Source organism: Lepeophtheirus salmonis, unplaced genomic scaffold (genome assembly GCF_016086655.4).
Source record: "Lepeophtheirus salmonis unplaced genomic scaffold, UVic_Lsal_1.4 unplaced_contig_11983_pilon, whole genome shotgun sequence".
NCBI classification, from domain to species: Eukaryota; Metazoa; Arthropoda; class Copepoda; order Siphonostomatoida; family Caligidae; genus Lepeophtheirus; species Lepeophtheirus salmonis.
The window spans coordinates 1,094-16,705 of NW_027289822.1; the positions used below are offsets into that span (position 1 = coordinate 1,094).

Here is a 15,612-nt window from a genome sequence, read left to right on the forward strand (position 1 = left end):
TTAGAATGGCTAACATCAACTCAGAAACGCATTATGATTTAATGGTACAATTCCTCCTTTTAAAATCGGGTTTACTTTATCTAATAGCTATTGCAAATGGACATTGCAAGTCCGAATAGAAAAAAAGTTGTATTAGATCTTGGAAACTAAGTATAACAAATCCAACTGCTTCTGACTATATGATTTTTCTTCTCTTTGCTAGTACACAGCTTCAAAAACTTGTATAACTGTCGCCCAAGGAAATCAATACACGGAGTTCTAACTTTAGTGAACTCTGATCACCAAATTTTCTACTTTCTTTGACAAGTATGGGATGGAAAAACACACGTCTGTCAAAATTTATCAGAATCTTAACTTCAGAATCCGTGTGCTAAAATTAATCAAAAATATTACATGTAAATTATATTAAATTTACTTATTGAAAAAACCAACGTTTCATTGGCTGACAGTATTTTCCATGCAATCACCATTGTTTCTCTTCAATATTTAATCAACTAATCATAGCCTCCCCACATTAAAAATATCCAAGCAACTTTTCTCCAATTTTTCCACTTAATGAAAAATGGTCTATTTCAAGACACCATCAGAAAATGAAGCGTTTACTGCGGAGAAACAGTCATTAAGTCTTTCTGAATACCTCTTAATAAAGTGTGTCTTGGGATACGTTCTTCTTGGGAAAGTAGAAAGTGATTTTATTGAGCAGAGTGTATCGTGTAGTGTGAGCTTTTTGAAGCCAACTATGAGTTTTCTATATGACCAGTACTAAATTTTAACAAGGGAATTAGGATATTTTAGCTAACAAAATTTGATGGTCTTAATATGTGGAAATACAGGGTATTCATTCAACTAGTATTAAAGTGAACTGTATCAAGAAATTGACTAGTTTAAATCTAAATTTAGCATTCATTAGCATGATGATAAAATGATTGATCACCTATAAAAAGTGATAGCGCCAATCTTTTTGTAATTACTGGATATATTTGCTAGAATGGTTTCCTTGCATCTCCCAAAGATTTTCCTTCAGGTACTTTGAATGAAAGTCGAACTTTCTTTACATTTAAATATTGAATGTCTCAAATCTGCTAGGGACTGCTCTTTTTGTGTGGTCATTAAAATGTAAATCGTATCAACTTATTATGAAAAATTGGAAAAATGTTTGTTTTTCCAATAGCGAAATTTAGGAAGAACATTGTCCAGTTTTTATTTGGAATGATTTTTCACTTTTGTGTGCGTCTTCTATTATTCTAGAATTACCACCGTATATTTATATTATCTTTATTTGTCTTTGACAACTTGAAAAACAGAACATTAAATATCTACAAATGTTTATTTCAAGATTTTGAATCAAAAAGGGTTCCTTCCAAATAATATAATTTATTTCACAACACATTTAGGGAATAAATATATTTTCTTTATAAATACATAAGGTGATATCACAAGCATTATTTTAGGACAATGTTTAAGCTTTGTAAGATGGAATAGGAGAGGGTTCGTAAGAGGAAGCTGGCTTATAGGCAGAAGTAGGTTTGTAAGTGGGAGCTGGCTTATAGGCAAGAGTAGGCTTGTAAGAAGGAGCTGGCTTATAGGCTGGGGCAGTTGCATGATATGGAGCTGGCTTGTGAGCATGTTTTGTTCATACTTGGGGTAACTAGGAGTTCCCTCGTAGGCAACATCAGCAACGAAACCATTGTATCCATCAACGGTGTAGGTCACGGTTTGAATACGACCATCGGGAAGAGCAACTTGATAGGATCCAGAGGTAATCTTTCCATCTGCATTTTCCTCAGCTGTGAATTGAGCTCCAGAGTAGTCATCAGATACACCGTATTTGAAGGCATAGGGTTGGGGGCTCTCATCGTAGTGTGTTGGCTTGTAAGACGGAGAAGAGGCATGATAAGGAGCTGGTGCTGAATGATGAGGAGCATGGTGATCGCCAAGAACGGAGGCTAGAAGAACGGATGCTATTATGAATTGGAGCATTTTTGTCAGTTATTGAATGTTGTTAGAAGAGGAGTCAATTTTGATTTGATGATCCCATATAGAATGTCTAGTCAATATATACTCAATAGGCCAGCTTTTGTTATTAATAGGTATGTGTTTACATTGAAAAAATATTGAATATTAGTCAGACCCCTCCCTATGTGTGGTCAAATAAAACTATTATTAATGTTATTCATTATTCTATAATTTCATTTACAAATTCAAAAATGTAATTTTATTAATTTTAAATTGTTTGAAGATGAAGGACTTGACTTAACCAATTTAAACTGTTTAACCATTTTCAAATATACAAATATAATATAAAAAAATAATAATTTGGTTAGTTTTGTATTTTGAGAAGTATTTTTTTTATTGTATACCTACATTTAATAAAATAAAATTTTATTGCTTTTAAAATTTTTGTTGATAGCGTTTGACGTAACTCATACCCATACTTATGATGTTATATGAATAAATCTTAAATTGGTAATGTACTGAAGTTTGAGGATAAATATCTCCTATTTTTATACAATTTTTAAATAAAAATTAATACACATTACATATGTATTATATAACTTGAATATTTTCTGTCATATTGATGGTAGAATAATAGAAAGCATAAAATAAGCAACATTGATAGTTTATATTTTGTTGGTCAGGACTAAACTAAATTTATTTGTCAACAAATGTGCTTTTTTATATTGACACATATATTTGGGATTTTTAATCCACTTTTTGGGTGCTATATAATTCCATTTCCATTATGATTCCTTTGAATTTACATAAATTATTTTATATATTTAGAGTTATCAAGTCTTAGTTGAGCAAATGATTGTTTTTGTTGAGTAAAAGTTTTGACATGAAACCTGTATTAACTAGGTATTGGAACTAAAAATGACCAATTTGTTGAGGTAACCTCTTCAACCAGATTTGATATTTCGAAAATATTCAAAATTTTAAGATAGTGAACTCAAAAAAAAATAAATAATAAGGTCTGGGCAGTTCTGAGATAACATTTATTCTCACATAGAAGGAGAGAAAGGAAATCAAAAATGGGATTGGAAAACATTTATTTGTCCATTTTAATCTATTAACTCAACAAGAGAGTGTCACTTCTGTTTTTTTTGTATTCAACATACTATGTTAGTTTAAAAAGAGACTGTTAAAAGCAGGTTCGCTAATAAATCTATGTAATAATTTTGTGTGAGTTCTGGCCGGGGATTGCAGTGATACAAGTAACTGCTTGATAGACCAATGTGTGGTCCTTCAAATGGTTGCAAATATAAGAAGAATCAAAATTCGTAATGTCAAAATAATTGTTGAATCATTGCAGAACCATTATTTTACTTCTGTTGAATGCATGGATACCCTTGTGGGCCCCTAATAAGTGTTTAGTATATTTTTGCACAAAACAATTTTTTCTTTCTTCAAGGCTTCTCCTTTTGTGGTAATGCCCGAAAATACAAGGAACTTTAGAGTCTACTATTACTACCCTAAAGTTACTTAATTATGATGCTGAAAAGAAGATTTTTTGCAATGTTCTCCAAGGAAAAATGGGATGGAAATTGACGCTACAATTACGAAGATTGGGCAAATGTTGTACGGAATGAGATGTAATAAATACAACAAGAATAAGTCTATTAAATATTCAGAAACTTTTTAAAACTTATACGTTGGACGTTGGCTTATTAATAAAGATGAAATATAGAGGGTCATTCAGAGTCATTAAATTTTTTTATTATAGTCAGTGCCTAGCATCAGCCAAGTGTTAGCCAGCGGTAGATGAAACAGACGAACAACACCTTTAGTTCTTAGTATTTTTGATGGGGCCAATCAATATTTTGATATAATTTTCGATAGTATTACCAATTCACCTCTGAGTTTCCTTTTAGATCTTTTAAGTGCAAACATGTAACTCTGAGAAAAACACTCTCTATTCAACAGTTGGTTTCATCAATAGACGTGTCTACTAACTGTGGATAGATGTTACCTTATACAGTATCTTTGGAACAATTTAATATTGTATAAGTAAAAATATAATCAGTCTGTGTTGAATCGATTAAAGTTCCATAAATGGATCATATGTTGTGACTTCTATTCGTGATCTAAATTATTTAACTAATAATAAAAATGGCTCCTTTAACTTATTTTATAACACATTCAGCAAATAAATATATATTTTTTTAAAATAAGATCATATTACAATTACTTTTTGACATAATTCTTAAGCTTTATAAGAGGGAGCTGGCTTGTAAGATGTTTTATAGGGTGGAGTAGGTGCGTGATATGGAACTGTCTTGTGAGCATGTTTTGGGTCATATTTAGGGTAACTAGGAGTTCCCTCACAGGTAACATCAGCAACTTAAATATTTACCCAAATGAGTTTTTTACTCTGTTTAAAGTTATAAAATATTTTTATAATTACAGATGGTCAAAATGATTATATAAATGTAAAACTGAAATTGATCCATCTATGTGTTGGGAAACAACTCAAACAATGCTGTTAACATTGAGTCTTTTTTCATACGAAGTAATGATGGTAATTAATGCCAACGTCTAAAAACAGCACTGCTGAATTGCAAAAAATGATGGTAGTCTATACAAACATCTTAAGAGCAGCATTGCTGATTCGCAAAAAAAAAAAAAATCATGAGAATATAATTAAACCCTATTTAAACGCTTATCTTAGTTATATTTTATTATATTTCGGAGAGTGAGTAAAAAAATAATCCATCTATGATTTCAAATGTGTGAGTATCTTAATGGGGCATTAACGTACTTTACTTATATTAGTTTGTAAACAAAGTGACAGAGAGCGCCGTTACGCGGCAAAATAATACAACTCTTTGAATAACAAAAATATTTGAAATAAAATATACGATGTACCCCAAGGTTAATAGAAATACAATGTTAGACCATCATGTAATTGGGCTAGCTAGAATTTTCAATCTGATGTATAGTACCAACTGCTAGACAGGACAGGTAGATTTTTGACAAAACAGGCAACCACTCATAATGTAGGACATCACTATTGCTGGAATTATTTAAATTATTGTATCCTACCCCTCCTGAGCAAGAAAAACAGATTTTGACAAAACACGCAACCATTCATCTACTATAACGTCAATATTGAAAGCGTGGTGGAAGTCAAACTTCAGTCGTATACGCGTTATGATTTACCCTTGTACTTATATTAACTTTGGGGGTATCCTGCTAACCTAGACTTGATAATACAGCAAGCTACAAACTACCACACCATCTTACAGAAAGCATATTTTTGCTGATGCCTTATTCATCATATTATGTTATAGTTGCATATAAGGTTGGAAATCGTAAGTCTTTTATTATGTGAAGAAAAGAAACGAATAATTTACATGGTAATCTCGACAAATTGAAGCCTGTTTGGAAGGAGAGCCGCTTAGCTGTGATATCATTTCTTTAGATCAGCTACAAGCAGGTCTGAGATATAGAAAATAAACAAAGTCCTTCAAGCAAAGATGAAATCGAAGTAGCTCATGGACATCGCGCTTGGGAAAATTATTCTCTTGAACTCAATGTGCGCAAGTTCACGCTCAGATCATTCCTAAAGAAATAAATATACTTTATGTACCTTTATACACACAGAAGATTCCTAGGTTAGATAGATTAAATGTGATGGTTACGTATACTTAATCAGTGCAACTCCATCTAATCAATTAAAGGAACATAAAAAGAAAAGAAATAGACAGGAATAACTCCGTTTGGATTCTCAATTCTACAAGTACTTTGACTCAAATGAGGACTTGCACTTAAAAATCTTTAGCAAATCCTCACTGGTGGTCTTCGTCAATCATGAGCAGACATACCAGTAGTTCCACTTTATACTTAGATCTTATCTCCTCTAGAATGAAAGATAATGACAAAAGCTTAGGTAAATAAAAAACACACTGGTCAGGTTCCCAACACAAAAAAAAATTGCACGCTAAAAGATACTTAAGATTTACAGCCCCTTTTCATACATGTGTTGCTATTAGAGATGCATGGGTTAGCTCTTTTGAGCCCATGAGTCCTCCATCTTTTAACTTCAATAGCCCCACCAGCAGCATGGTATTTAATTTGACTACTATTGAAAATTATACAAAAACACAGAATACATATTAATTGATTGTATTTCATTCAAATTAAAAAGTTTGTTCAGAAAATTGCCCGTAAACCTTTCCAACTTATTCTGAAATTATTTTTTTAGTATGAATGAATCTCTTTAAAATATATCTTTTATTCTAAAGGAGAATTGTTTTCTTAATGAATAAAACCTTTTACTGTTGAAAAAGTCAAGTTTCTTTGAGGAAAATTAACGGGACAGGAAGGAGGTCAAATAATGATAACTCTACTTTTCTTCATGATAAAATCAACATGTTCAAACTATCGAGACATTGTATCACTTTTTAGAATGGCTAACATCAACTCAGAAACGCATTATGATTTAATGGTACAATTCCTCCTTTTAAAATCGGGTTTACTTTATCTAATAGCTATTGCAAATGGGCATTGCAAGTCCGAATAGAAAAAAAATTGTATTAGATCTTGGAAACTAAGTATAACAAATCCAACTGCTTCTTTCTATATGATTTTTTTCTCTTTGCTAGTACACAGCTTCAAAAACTTGTATAACTGTCGCCCAAGGAAATCAATACACGGAGTTCCTAACTTTAGTGAACTCTGATCACCAAATTTTCTACTTTCTTTGACAAGTATGGGATGGAAAAACACACGTCTGTCAAAATTTATCAGAATCTTAACTTCAGAATCCGTGTGCTAAAAATTAATCAAAAATATTACATGTAAATTATATTAAATTTACTTATTGAAAAAACCAACGTTTCATTGGCTGACAGTATTTTCCATGCAATCACCATTGTTTCTCTTCAATATTTAATCAACTAATCATAGCCTCCCCACATTAAAAATATCCAAGCAACTTTTCTCCAATTTTTCCACTTAATGAAAAATGGTCTATTTCAAGACACCATCAGAAAATGAAGCGTTTACTGCAGAGAAACAGTCATTAAGTCTTTCTGAATACCTCTTAATAAAGTGTGTCTTGGGATACGTTCTTCTTGGGAAAGTAGAAAGTGATTTTATTGAGCAGAGTGTATCGTGTAGTGTGAGCTTTTTGAAGCCAACTATGAGTTTTCTATATGACCAGTACTAAATTTTAACAAGGGAATTAGGATATTTTAGCTAAGAAAATTTGATGGTCTTAATATGTGGAAATACAGGGTATTCATTCAACTAGTATTAAAGTGAACTGTATCAAGAAATTGACTAGTTTAAATGTAAATTTAGCATTCATTAGCATGATGATAAAATGATTGATCACCTATAAAAAAGTGATAGCGCCAATCTTTTTGTAATTACTGGATATATTTGCTAGAATGGTTTCCTTGCATCTCCCAAAGATTTTCCTTCAGGTACCTTGAATGAAAGTCGAACTTTCTTTACATTTAAATATTGAATGTCTCAAATCTGCTAGGGACTGCTCTTTTTGTGTGGTCATTAAAATGTAAATCGTGTATCAACTTATTATGAAAAATTGGAAAAATGTTTGTTTTTCCAATAGCAAAATTTAGGAAGAACATTGTCCAGTTTTTGATTGGAACGATTTTTCACTTTTGTGTGCGTCTTCTATTATTCTAGAATTACCACCGTATATTTATATTATCTTTATTTGTCTTTGACAACTTGAAAAACAAAACATTAAATATCTACTAATGTTTATTTCAAGATTTTGAATCAAAAAGGGTTCCTTCCAAATAATATAATTTATTTCACAACACATTTAGGGAATAAATATATTTTCTTTATAAATACATAAGGTGATATCACAAGCATTATTTTAGGACAATGTTTAAGCTTTGTAAGATGGAATAGGAGTGGGTTCGTAAGAGGAAGCTGGCTTATAGGCAGAAGTAGGTTTGTAAGTGGGAGCTGGCTTATAGGCAGGAGTAGGCTTGTAAGAAGGAGCTGGCTTATAGGCTGGGGCAGTTGCATGATATGGAGCTGGCTTGTGAGCATGTTTTGGTTCATACTTGGGGTAACTAGGAGTTCCCTCGTAGGCAACATCAGCAACGAAACCATTGTATCCATCAACAGTGTAGGTCACGGTTTGAATACGACCATCGGGAAGAGCAACTTGATAAGATCCAGAGGTAATCTTTCCATCTGCATTTTCCTCAGCTGTGAATTGAGCTCCAGAGTAGTCATCAGATACACCGTATTTGAAGGCATAGGGTTGGGGCTCTCATCGTAGTGTGTTGGCTTGTAAGACGGAGAAGAGGCATGATAAGGAGCTGGTGCTGGATGATGAGGAGCATGGTGATCTCCAAGAACGGAGGCAAGAAGAACGGATGCAATTATGAATTGAAACATTTTTGGGAGTTGATGAATGTTGTTGGAAGAGGAGTCAATTTTGATTTGATGATCCCTTATAGAATGTCTAGTCAATATATACTCAATAGGCCAGCTTTTTGTTATTAATAGGTATGTGTTTACATTGAAAAAATATTGAATATTAGTCAGACCCCTCCCCTATGTGTGGTCAAATAAAACTATTATTAATGTTATTCATTATTCTATAATTTCATTTACAAATTCAAAAATGTAATTTTATTAATTTTAAATTGTTTGAAGATGAAGGACTTGACTTAACCAATTTAAACTGTTTAACCATTTTCAAATATACAAATCTAATATAAAAAAATAATAATTTGGTTAGTTTTGTATTTTGAGAAGTATTTTTTATTGTATACCTACATTTAATAAAAATAAAATTTTATTGCTTTTAAAATTTTTGTTGATAGTGTTTGACGTAACTCATACCCATACTTATGATGTTATATGAATAAATCTTAAATTGGTAATGTACTGAAGTTTGAGGATAAATATCTCCTATTTTTATACAATTTTTAAATAAAAATTAATACACATTACATATGTATTATATAACTTGAATATTTTCTGTCATATTGATGGTAGAATAATAGAAAACATAAAATAAGCAACATTGATAGTTTATATTTTGTTGGTCAGGACTAAACTAAATTTATTGGTCAACAAATGTACTTTTTTTATATTGACACATATATTTGGGATTTTTAATCCACTTTTGAGTGCTATATAATTCCATTTCCATTATGATTCCTTTGAATTTACATAAATTATTTTATATATTTAGGGTTATCAAGTCTTAGTTGAGCAAATGATTGTTTTTGTTGAGTAAAAGTTTTGACATGAAACCTGTATTAACTAGGTATTGGAACTAAAAAATGACCAATTTGTTGAGGTAACCTCTTCAACCAGATTTGATATTTCGAAAATATTCAAAATTTTAAGATAGTGAACTCAAAAAAAAAAAAAAAATAAGGTCTGGGCAGTTCTGAGATAACATTTATTCTCACATAGAAGGAGAGAAAGGAAATCAAAAATGGGATTGGAAAACATTTATTTGTCCATTTTAATCTATTAACTCAACAGGAGAGTGTCACTTCTGTTTTTTTTGTATTCAACATATTATGTTAGTTTAAAAAAGAGACTGTTAAAAGCAGGTTCGCTTATAAATCTATGTAATAATTTTGTGTGAGTTCTGGCCGGGGATTGCAGTGATACAAGTAACTGCTTGATAGACCAATGTGTGGTCCTTCAAATGGTTGCAAATATAAGAAGAATCAAAATTCGTAGTGTCAAAATAATTGTTGAATCATTGCAGAACCATTATTTTACTTCTGTTGAATGCATGGATACCTTTGTGGGCCCCTAATAAGTGTTTAGTATATTTTTGCACAAAACAATTTTTCCTTTCTTCAAGGCTTCTCCTTTTGTGGTAATGCCCGAAAATACAAGGAACTTTAGAGTCTACTATTACTACCCTAAAGTTACTTAATTATGATGCTGAAAAGAAGATTTTTTGCAATGTTCTCCAAGGAAAATGGGATGGAAATTGACGCTACAATTACGAAGATTGGGCAAATGTTGTACGGAATGAGATGTAATAAATACAACAAGAATAAGTCTATTAAATATTCAGAGACTTTTTAAAACTTATACGTTGGACGTTGGTTTATTAATAAAGATGAAATATAGAGGGTCATTCAGAGTCATTAAAATTTTTTATTATAGTCAGTGCCTAGCATCAGCCAAGTGTTAGCCAGCGGTAGATGAAACAGACGAACAACACCTTTAGTTCTTAGTATTTTTGATGGGGCCAATCAATATTTTTGATATAATTTTCGATAGTATTACCAATTCACCTCTGAGTTTCCTTTTAGATCTTTTAAGTGCAAACATGTAACTCTGGAGAAAAACACTTCTCTATTCAACAGTTGGTTTCATCAATAGACGTGTCTACTAACTGTGGGATAGATGTTACCTTATACAGTATCTTTGGAACAATTTAATATTGTATAAGTAAAAATATAATCAGTCTGTGTTGAATCGATTAAAGTTCCATAAATGGATCATATGTTGTGACTTCTATTCGTGATCTAAATTATTTAACTAATAATAAAAAATGGCTCCTTTAACTTATTTTATAACACATTCAGCAAATAAATATATATTTTTTTTAAAATAAGATCATATTACAATTACTTTTTTGACATAATTCTTAAGCTTTATAAGAGGGAGCTGGCTTGTAAGATGTTTTATAGGGTGGAGTAGGTGCGTGATATGGAACTGTCTTGTGAGCATGTTTTGGGTCATATTTAGGGTAACTAGGAGTTCCCTCATAGGTAACATCAGCAACTTAAATATTTACCCAAATGAGTTTTTTACTCTGTTTAAAGTTATAAAATATTTTTATAATTACAGATGGTCAAAATGATTATATAAATGTAAAACTGAAATTGATCCATCTATGTGTTGGGAAACAACTCAAACAATGCTGTTAACATTGAGTCTTTTTTTTTTCATACGAAGTAAATAGCTGCAAATGTATATTCAGACACAAACAAGGAATTACATAATTCTCCTAAAACTTAGCGGTGCCGTTAAAAATCAATGTATTGGTTATTTCTACAGCTTTTATAAGCTGTAGGCGTATAAAACTCACTCTAACTCCGGTCAAAGATTATTTAATAGTACAAGAAATTATGAGAAATGAATCACTATAATGTCAATTAATAGCAAGCCTCCTGTTCTTTGAACGATGGTTCTGCTTGTTATCTGATACATTTGAGGTGGGTATTGCATTTTTGAAACCGGATTGGTAAAGAATAAAAATGTCCCTATGAATGCATCATTTGTCAGCTATGAGTGATTACTTAATAATACTTAATAACCAATAGTATTTTACAGTGATGTGATCAGAGCAATACATCCCTTCTAATTACATTTCAAACATGAAACACGTTCTAGAATTCTCAGTGAAATGGATGTATCAGCATTATTCATCTCGGCTAAAGATCTTGCTAAAAGGGAGAGTTTCATTGATGTTCTCTACCTTGTAGAGAAGGCAAGAGAGAACGTGAAAGAAATCTACATTCTCAACTGTGGAGGGAAATTGACGTTTTTTCAACAATTATGGCGAACACAATTCGGATACTTGGATTTTTGTAGATGGGAATGATATTAAATTGATCCCAAATAGTGACTAGATTTGGATTTGTCGTCACTTTATTTGGCAGAATGTTTTTTATAAAACGTTGTTTGTTGTTTTGTGGGTGTAATCATAAGTGGGTCATTCTATATTTATTTCAATAATAAAGGTAGGTACAACAGTTATAAAAATGCACTCAGTCATAAACTGTTGAAAGTATCTTAGATAAACTGTTTTCTACATATATTGGTTGTGCTTACTGGATAAAAAAATAGTTATTAAATGCACAAAAATATTAAAAGTTTGTTTTTCTAGGAGGCCTCAAAGATAATTAGTCTATTTTATAGCTAATCTTAATGTAATTAGGTTATTTTTCGAAAATAAAATTAAAAAATAATATTATTTCAATGGCCTGATTTTCCTAATTTTTAATTTCTTTGGAAGTCCTGAATCAATGATACTCCAACAATTCCAAAGATTAAATAAAAATTATAATTATTAAGAGTGATATTGGTGTTTTTTTGTTTTTTTATATAATGTTAAACTACATCTTAGAGTAAAAATGCTTAAATTGGAAACTATCTTTTGTCATATATATTAGGTGGACCAACCGTCATCTTTTCCTTTTGAATATGTGATCTTTATTGATCCTATCCAGAGCGTTCGGGGACTTTTTTTTCTTTCTAAATTCATGATTCATATTTTTGGATTTTTGTTCGACTTAAAATATAAAATCAAACAACCAAAACTATTATTTATTTATTTAAAAGAATCTCAAAAGTAAAGCATTGTTAAAATATGTAAGTGTTCTTAAATTTAACTATTGTCAAAATATTAACACCTTCAAACCCCTAAGCCGTCATTGATCCGACAACGTGTCCTCTTTTTTTTTGGAAATAAAAATATTGTCACCCGATATCATCCATCTTTGTCTCCGACAGTGTAAAGAAAAACACATGAAATATGTATTAATTTTTATTTTAAAGGTTGAACTAAAAAATTATGTTCAAAATAATTTAATTGATTTTACAACACATTTAGCAAATAAATATACTTTATTTTTAATACCTAAATAAGATAATTTTTTAAAGAGAATGCTTAAGCTTTGTAAGATGGAATAGGAGTGGGTTCGTAGGAAGGAGCTGGCTTATATGCTGGCGTAGGAGTGGGTTTGTAAGAAGGGGCTGGCTTATAGGTTGGGGGAGGTGCGTGATATGGAGCTGGCTTATAGGATGGAGCAGGTGCTTGATATGGAGCTGGGTTGTGGGCATGTTTTGGCTCGTACTTGGGATAACTAGGAGTTCCCTCATAGGCAACATCAGCAACGAAACCATTGTATCCATCAACGGTGTAGGTCACGGTTTGAATACGACCATCGGGAAGAGCAACTTGATAGGATCCAGAGGTAATCTTTCCATCCGCATTTTCCTCAGCTGTGAACTGAGCTCCAGAGTAGTCATCAGAGACACCATATTTGAAGGCATAGGGTTGGGGGCTCTCATCGTAGTGTGTCGGCTTGTAAGATGGAGAAGGGGCATGATAAGGAGCTGGTTCTGAATGATGAGGAACATGGTGATCTCCTAGAACGGAGGACAGAAGAATGGATGCAACCATGAATCGAAACATTTTTGTGAGTTATTGAATGTTGTTGGAAGAGGAGTCACTTTTGAATTGATGATTTCAAATACAATTTATTGTCAATATATACTTTTGAGATTTTAAAGGTCTGTTATTTTACTAATGGTGCTTTTGTATACTTTGAAGCATATGTGTAATATGTAACGGATAACAATTGAGGAAATAACCACACCTCTTAGGGGTCATTGTTTGTTTTGAACGCCCTTCAAACCTTGGTCACTATTATTAATTAAGGATTTATTTAAAATTTCTATTGATTAGAAATATGAGGTATTTAAGTTGAAAAATAGATATATTTGTAGATATATATGTATATCATGGATTATACATAATGTTCCATATATAATTGACTCCCATGTTTTGTATAAATCAGGTTAAATAACTTTTAGTTATTCCCTCGTTCATTATGCATATTTACAATTTATAGATCCTATAACACCTATTTTAATTAATAAATATGACATTTTAACTAAAAAATGTTGTGAATTTCAATCTGGAATTCCTAGACCGGTCTAAGATCGTAATCATTTTTATTAATTCGGTACAACTTCGGTATGGCGGGTCTAGCAGTAAAATTTGGGCAACAAAAAAATCTGTATTGATCTACATTTTTACTTTTGATAAAAAATAAATAAAATGACGTTTTTTTTTTTTTTGGGGGAAAGCTATAAAATGTTATATGCAACTTTTTTTTAGAAAATGAAATTGCTTCACAAGATTTTGATTTAGTTATAACAAAGTTTGAAGTGTGAATTTAGCCTTATAATTTCGTTTGATTGACTTAAATCAATATTATTGGTTATATTTATATTGATGAGTAATGTAACTCTAGGTATTTGAAGTCTATAATGTACCAACCAATAATGATCAACGAGTAATTTTCATCAAAATAGTCAAAAATATACCATATAAATCCCCTATAAATAATTATTGCATTTTTTATATAGAATTATTATTATGTTTATTGGATCATTAAAAATAATTTTATTTTGTTGAACTAATATTTTTTTTACAACTTTTTATAACATTATATACTAATATTTTCTTTTATAATTTATCGATAACAACGACTGAAAATGTGCCAATACTGATTATATATAAAGTATGAAATATGCTATTATGTTAGTGCCAAAAGTTATGTACATATTATTTTAAACTTTGCAAAAAAATAACAAAAAAACACACCTGAGACCTCCAAAACACTATTCTGAATAATATACCTAAAGGTGAAAAGTATACCAACTAACCCTTAAATGCTATACATACATAGTTACAGAATGATCACTCAAGCTACAAGATAATATTGCCGCTCATTGTCTCCCTCCCTTCAATTAATATTACATAATTATCAGTTTTTTTCATTTAGCAAATAGTTATAATTTAACGTTTATTTATACTGTTTTTCGAAATTGCATTCCCATCTCACATATTTTATTTGTGATATTTTGACAAATTATGTAGATGATTGATACCAAATGGATAGGTGAAATATTTTTTTTTTTCAATAGTTATGGTCTCCAATTGTTAGATGTTTCTATTTTATAATTACCAATTGTAAAGGATCGATAAAATATTTATCAAATTTTAAAAAAACAATCAGTTTATTATTAAGCTTCACATTTTGATATAATAAATAAATAAATATACATATATATATAATTTTTTAAGCTTTATAAGAGGGAGTGGGCTTGTAAGCTGGGACGGGAGCAGCCTTGTAGGAAGATGGTTTGGGTTCGTACTTGGGGTAGACAGGAGTTCCTTCGTATTGAACATCAGCGACGAATCCATTGTAGGCATCAACTGTATAAGTAACAGTTTGAATACGACCATCGGGAAGAGCTACTTTGTAGGATCCGGAAGTGATCTTTCCATCAGCATTTTCTTCAGCTGAGAAGTTGGAGCCAGTGTAGTCATCAGCTACACCATATTGGAAAGCATAGGGTTGTGGTGCTTCTTCGTATTTGGTGGGTTTGTAGGAAGGAGCAGGGGCGTGGTATGGAGCAGGTCGGAGAGGATGGTAAGGAGCTGGGGTTGGTGCTGGTGCATCATAGGTAGCAGGTTTTGGTGCGTCATAGGAAGCAGGAGTTGGAGCGTGATGACTGCCATAGACAGAGGAAAGGAGAGCAAAAGCTACGATATATTTGTACATTTTGTTGAGGATGTTAGTCGATGAAGGATACAACTGAATCTGATGAGCCTTGGGTTCTTACGTCAGTCATTTTATACACGCTTTTGATTTCCTTTTTTTTTTTTTTTCGGGCCAGCATTTTCTTCGATAGGGATCTTTTATTATTCTTTTGAGCCCTTGTATCTATGCACACCTTAAATGTGGGGGTTATGCTTCATTTTCAAATATATTCAAGTTTGATTTATATAAGAAAATTTAAGTAAAACTTTTGTCCGATTCATTAATACAAATATTC

At 31.4% G+C, this 15,612-nt stretch overlaps 2 protein-coding genes and 2 pseudogenes across 2 annotated transcripts; all 4 read right to left on the reverse strand.

Annotated features, from left to right (window-relative positions):
- Positions 1–1,330: 1,330 nt before the first annotated feature.
- Positions 1,331–2,014, reverse strand: LOC121130785 (uncharacterized; annotated as a pseudogene).
- Positions 2,015–7,797: 5,783 nt separating this feature from the next.
- On the reverse strand, positions 7,798–8,406 carry LOC121130784 (uncharacterized; annotated as a pseudogene).
- Positions 8,407–12,644: 4,238 nt separating this feature from the next.
- LOC121130786 (uncharacterized) lies at positions 12,645–13,235 on the reverse strand. The gene has a single exon (XM_040726467.2). The coding sequence runs from the start codon at positions 13,175–13,177 to the stop codon at positions 12,650–12,652; it is 528 nt and encodes a 175-aa protein (XP_040582401.1). The 5' UTR covers positions 13,178–13,235; the 3' UTR covers positions 12,645–12,649.
- A 1,536-nt stretch (positions 13,236–14,771) lies between these two features.
- Positions 14,772–15,373, reverse strand: LOC121130783 (uncharacterized). The gene has a single exon (XM_040726465.2). It carries the CDS (start codon positions 15,336–15,338, stop codon positions 14,853–14,855), a length of 486 nt encoding a protein of 161 aa, XP_040582399.1. The 5' UTR covers positions 15,339–15,373; the 3' UTR covers positions 14,772–14,852.
- Between the last annotated feature and the right edge of the window lie 239 nt (positions 15,374–15,612).

What these genes read in the sequence shown, in the direction of transcription:
- LOC121130783 (XM_040726465.2), bottom strand. Translation starts at nt 15,338, where the DNA reads ATGTACAAATATATCGTAGCTTTTGCTCTCCTTTCCTCTGTCTATGGC.
- LOC121130786 (XM_040726467.2), bottom strand. Translation starts at nt 13,177, where the DNA reads ATGTTTCGATTCATGGTTGCATCCATTCTTCTGTCCTCCGTTCTAGGA.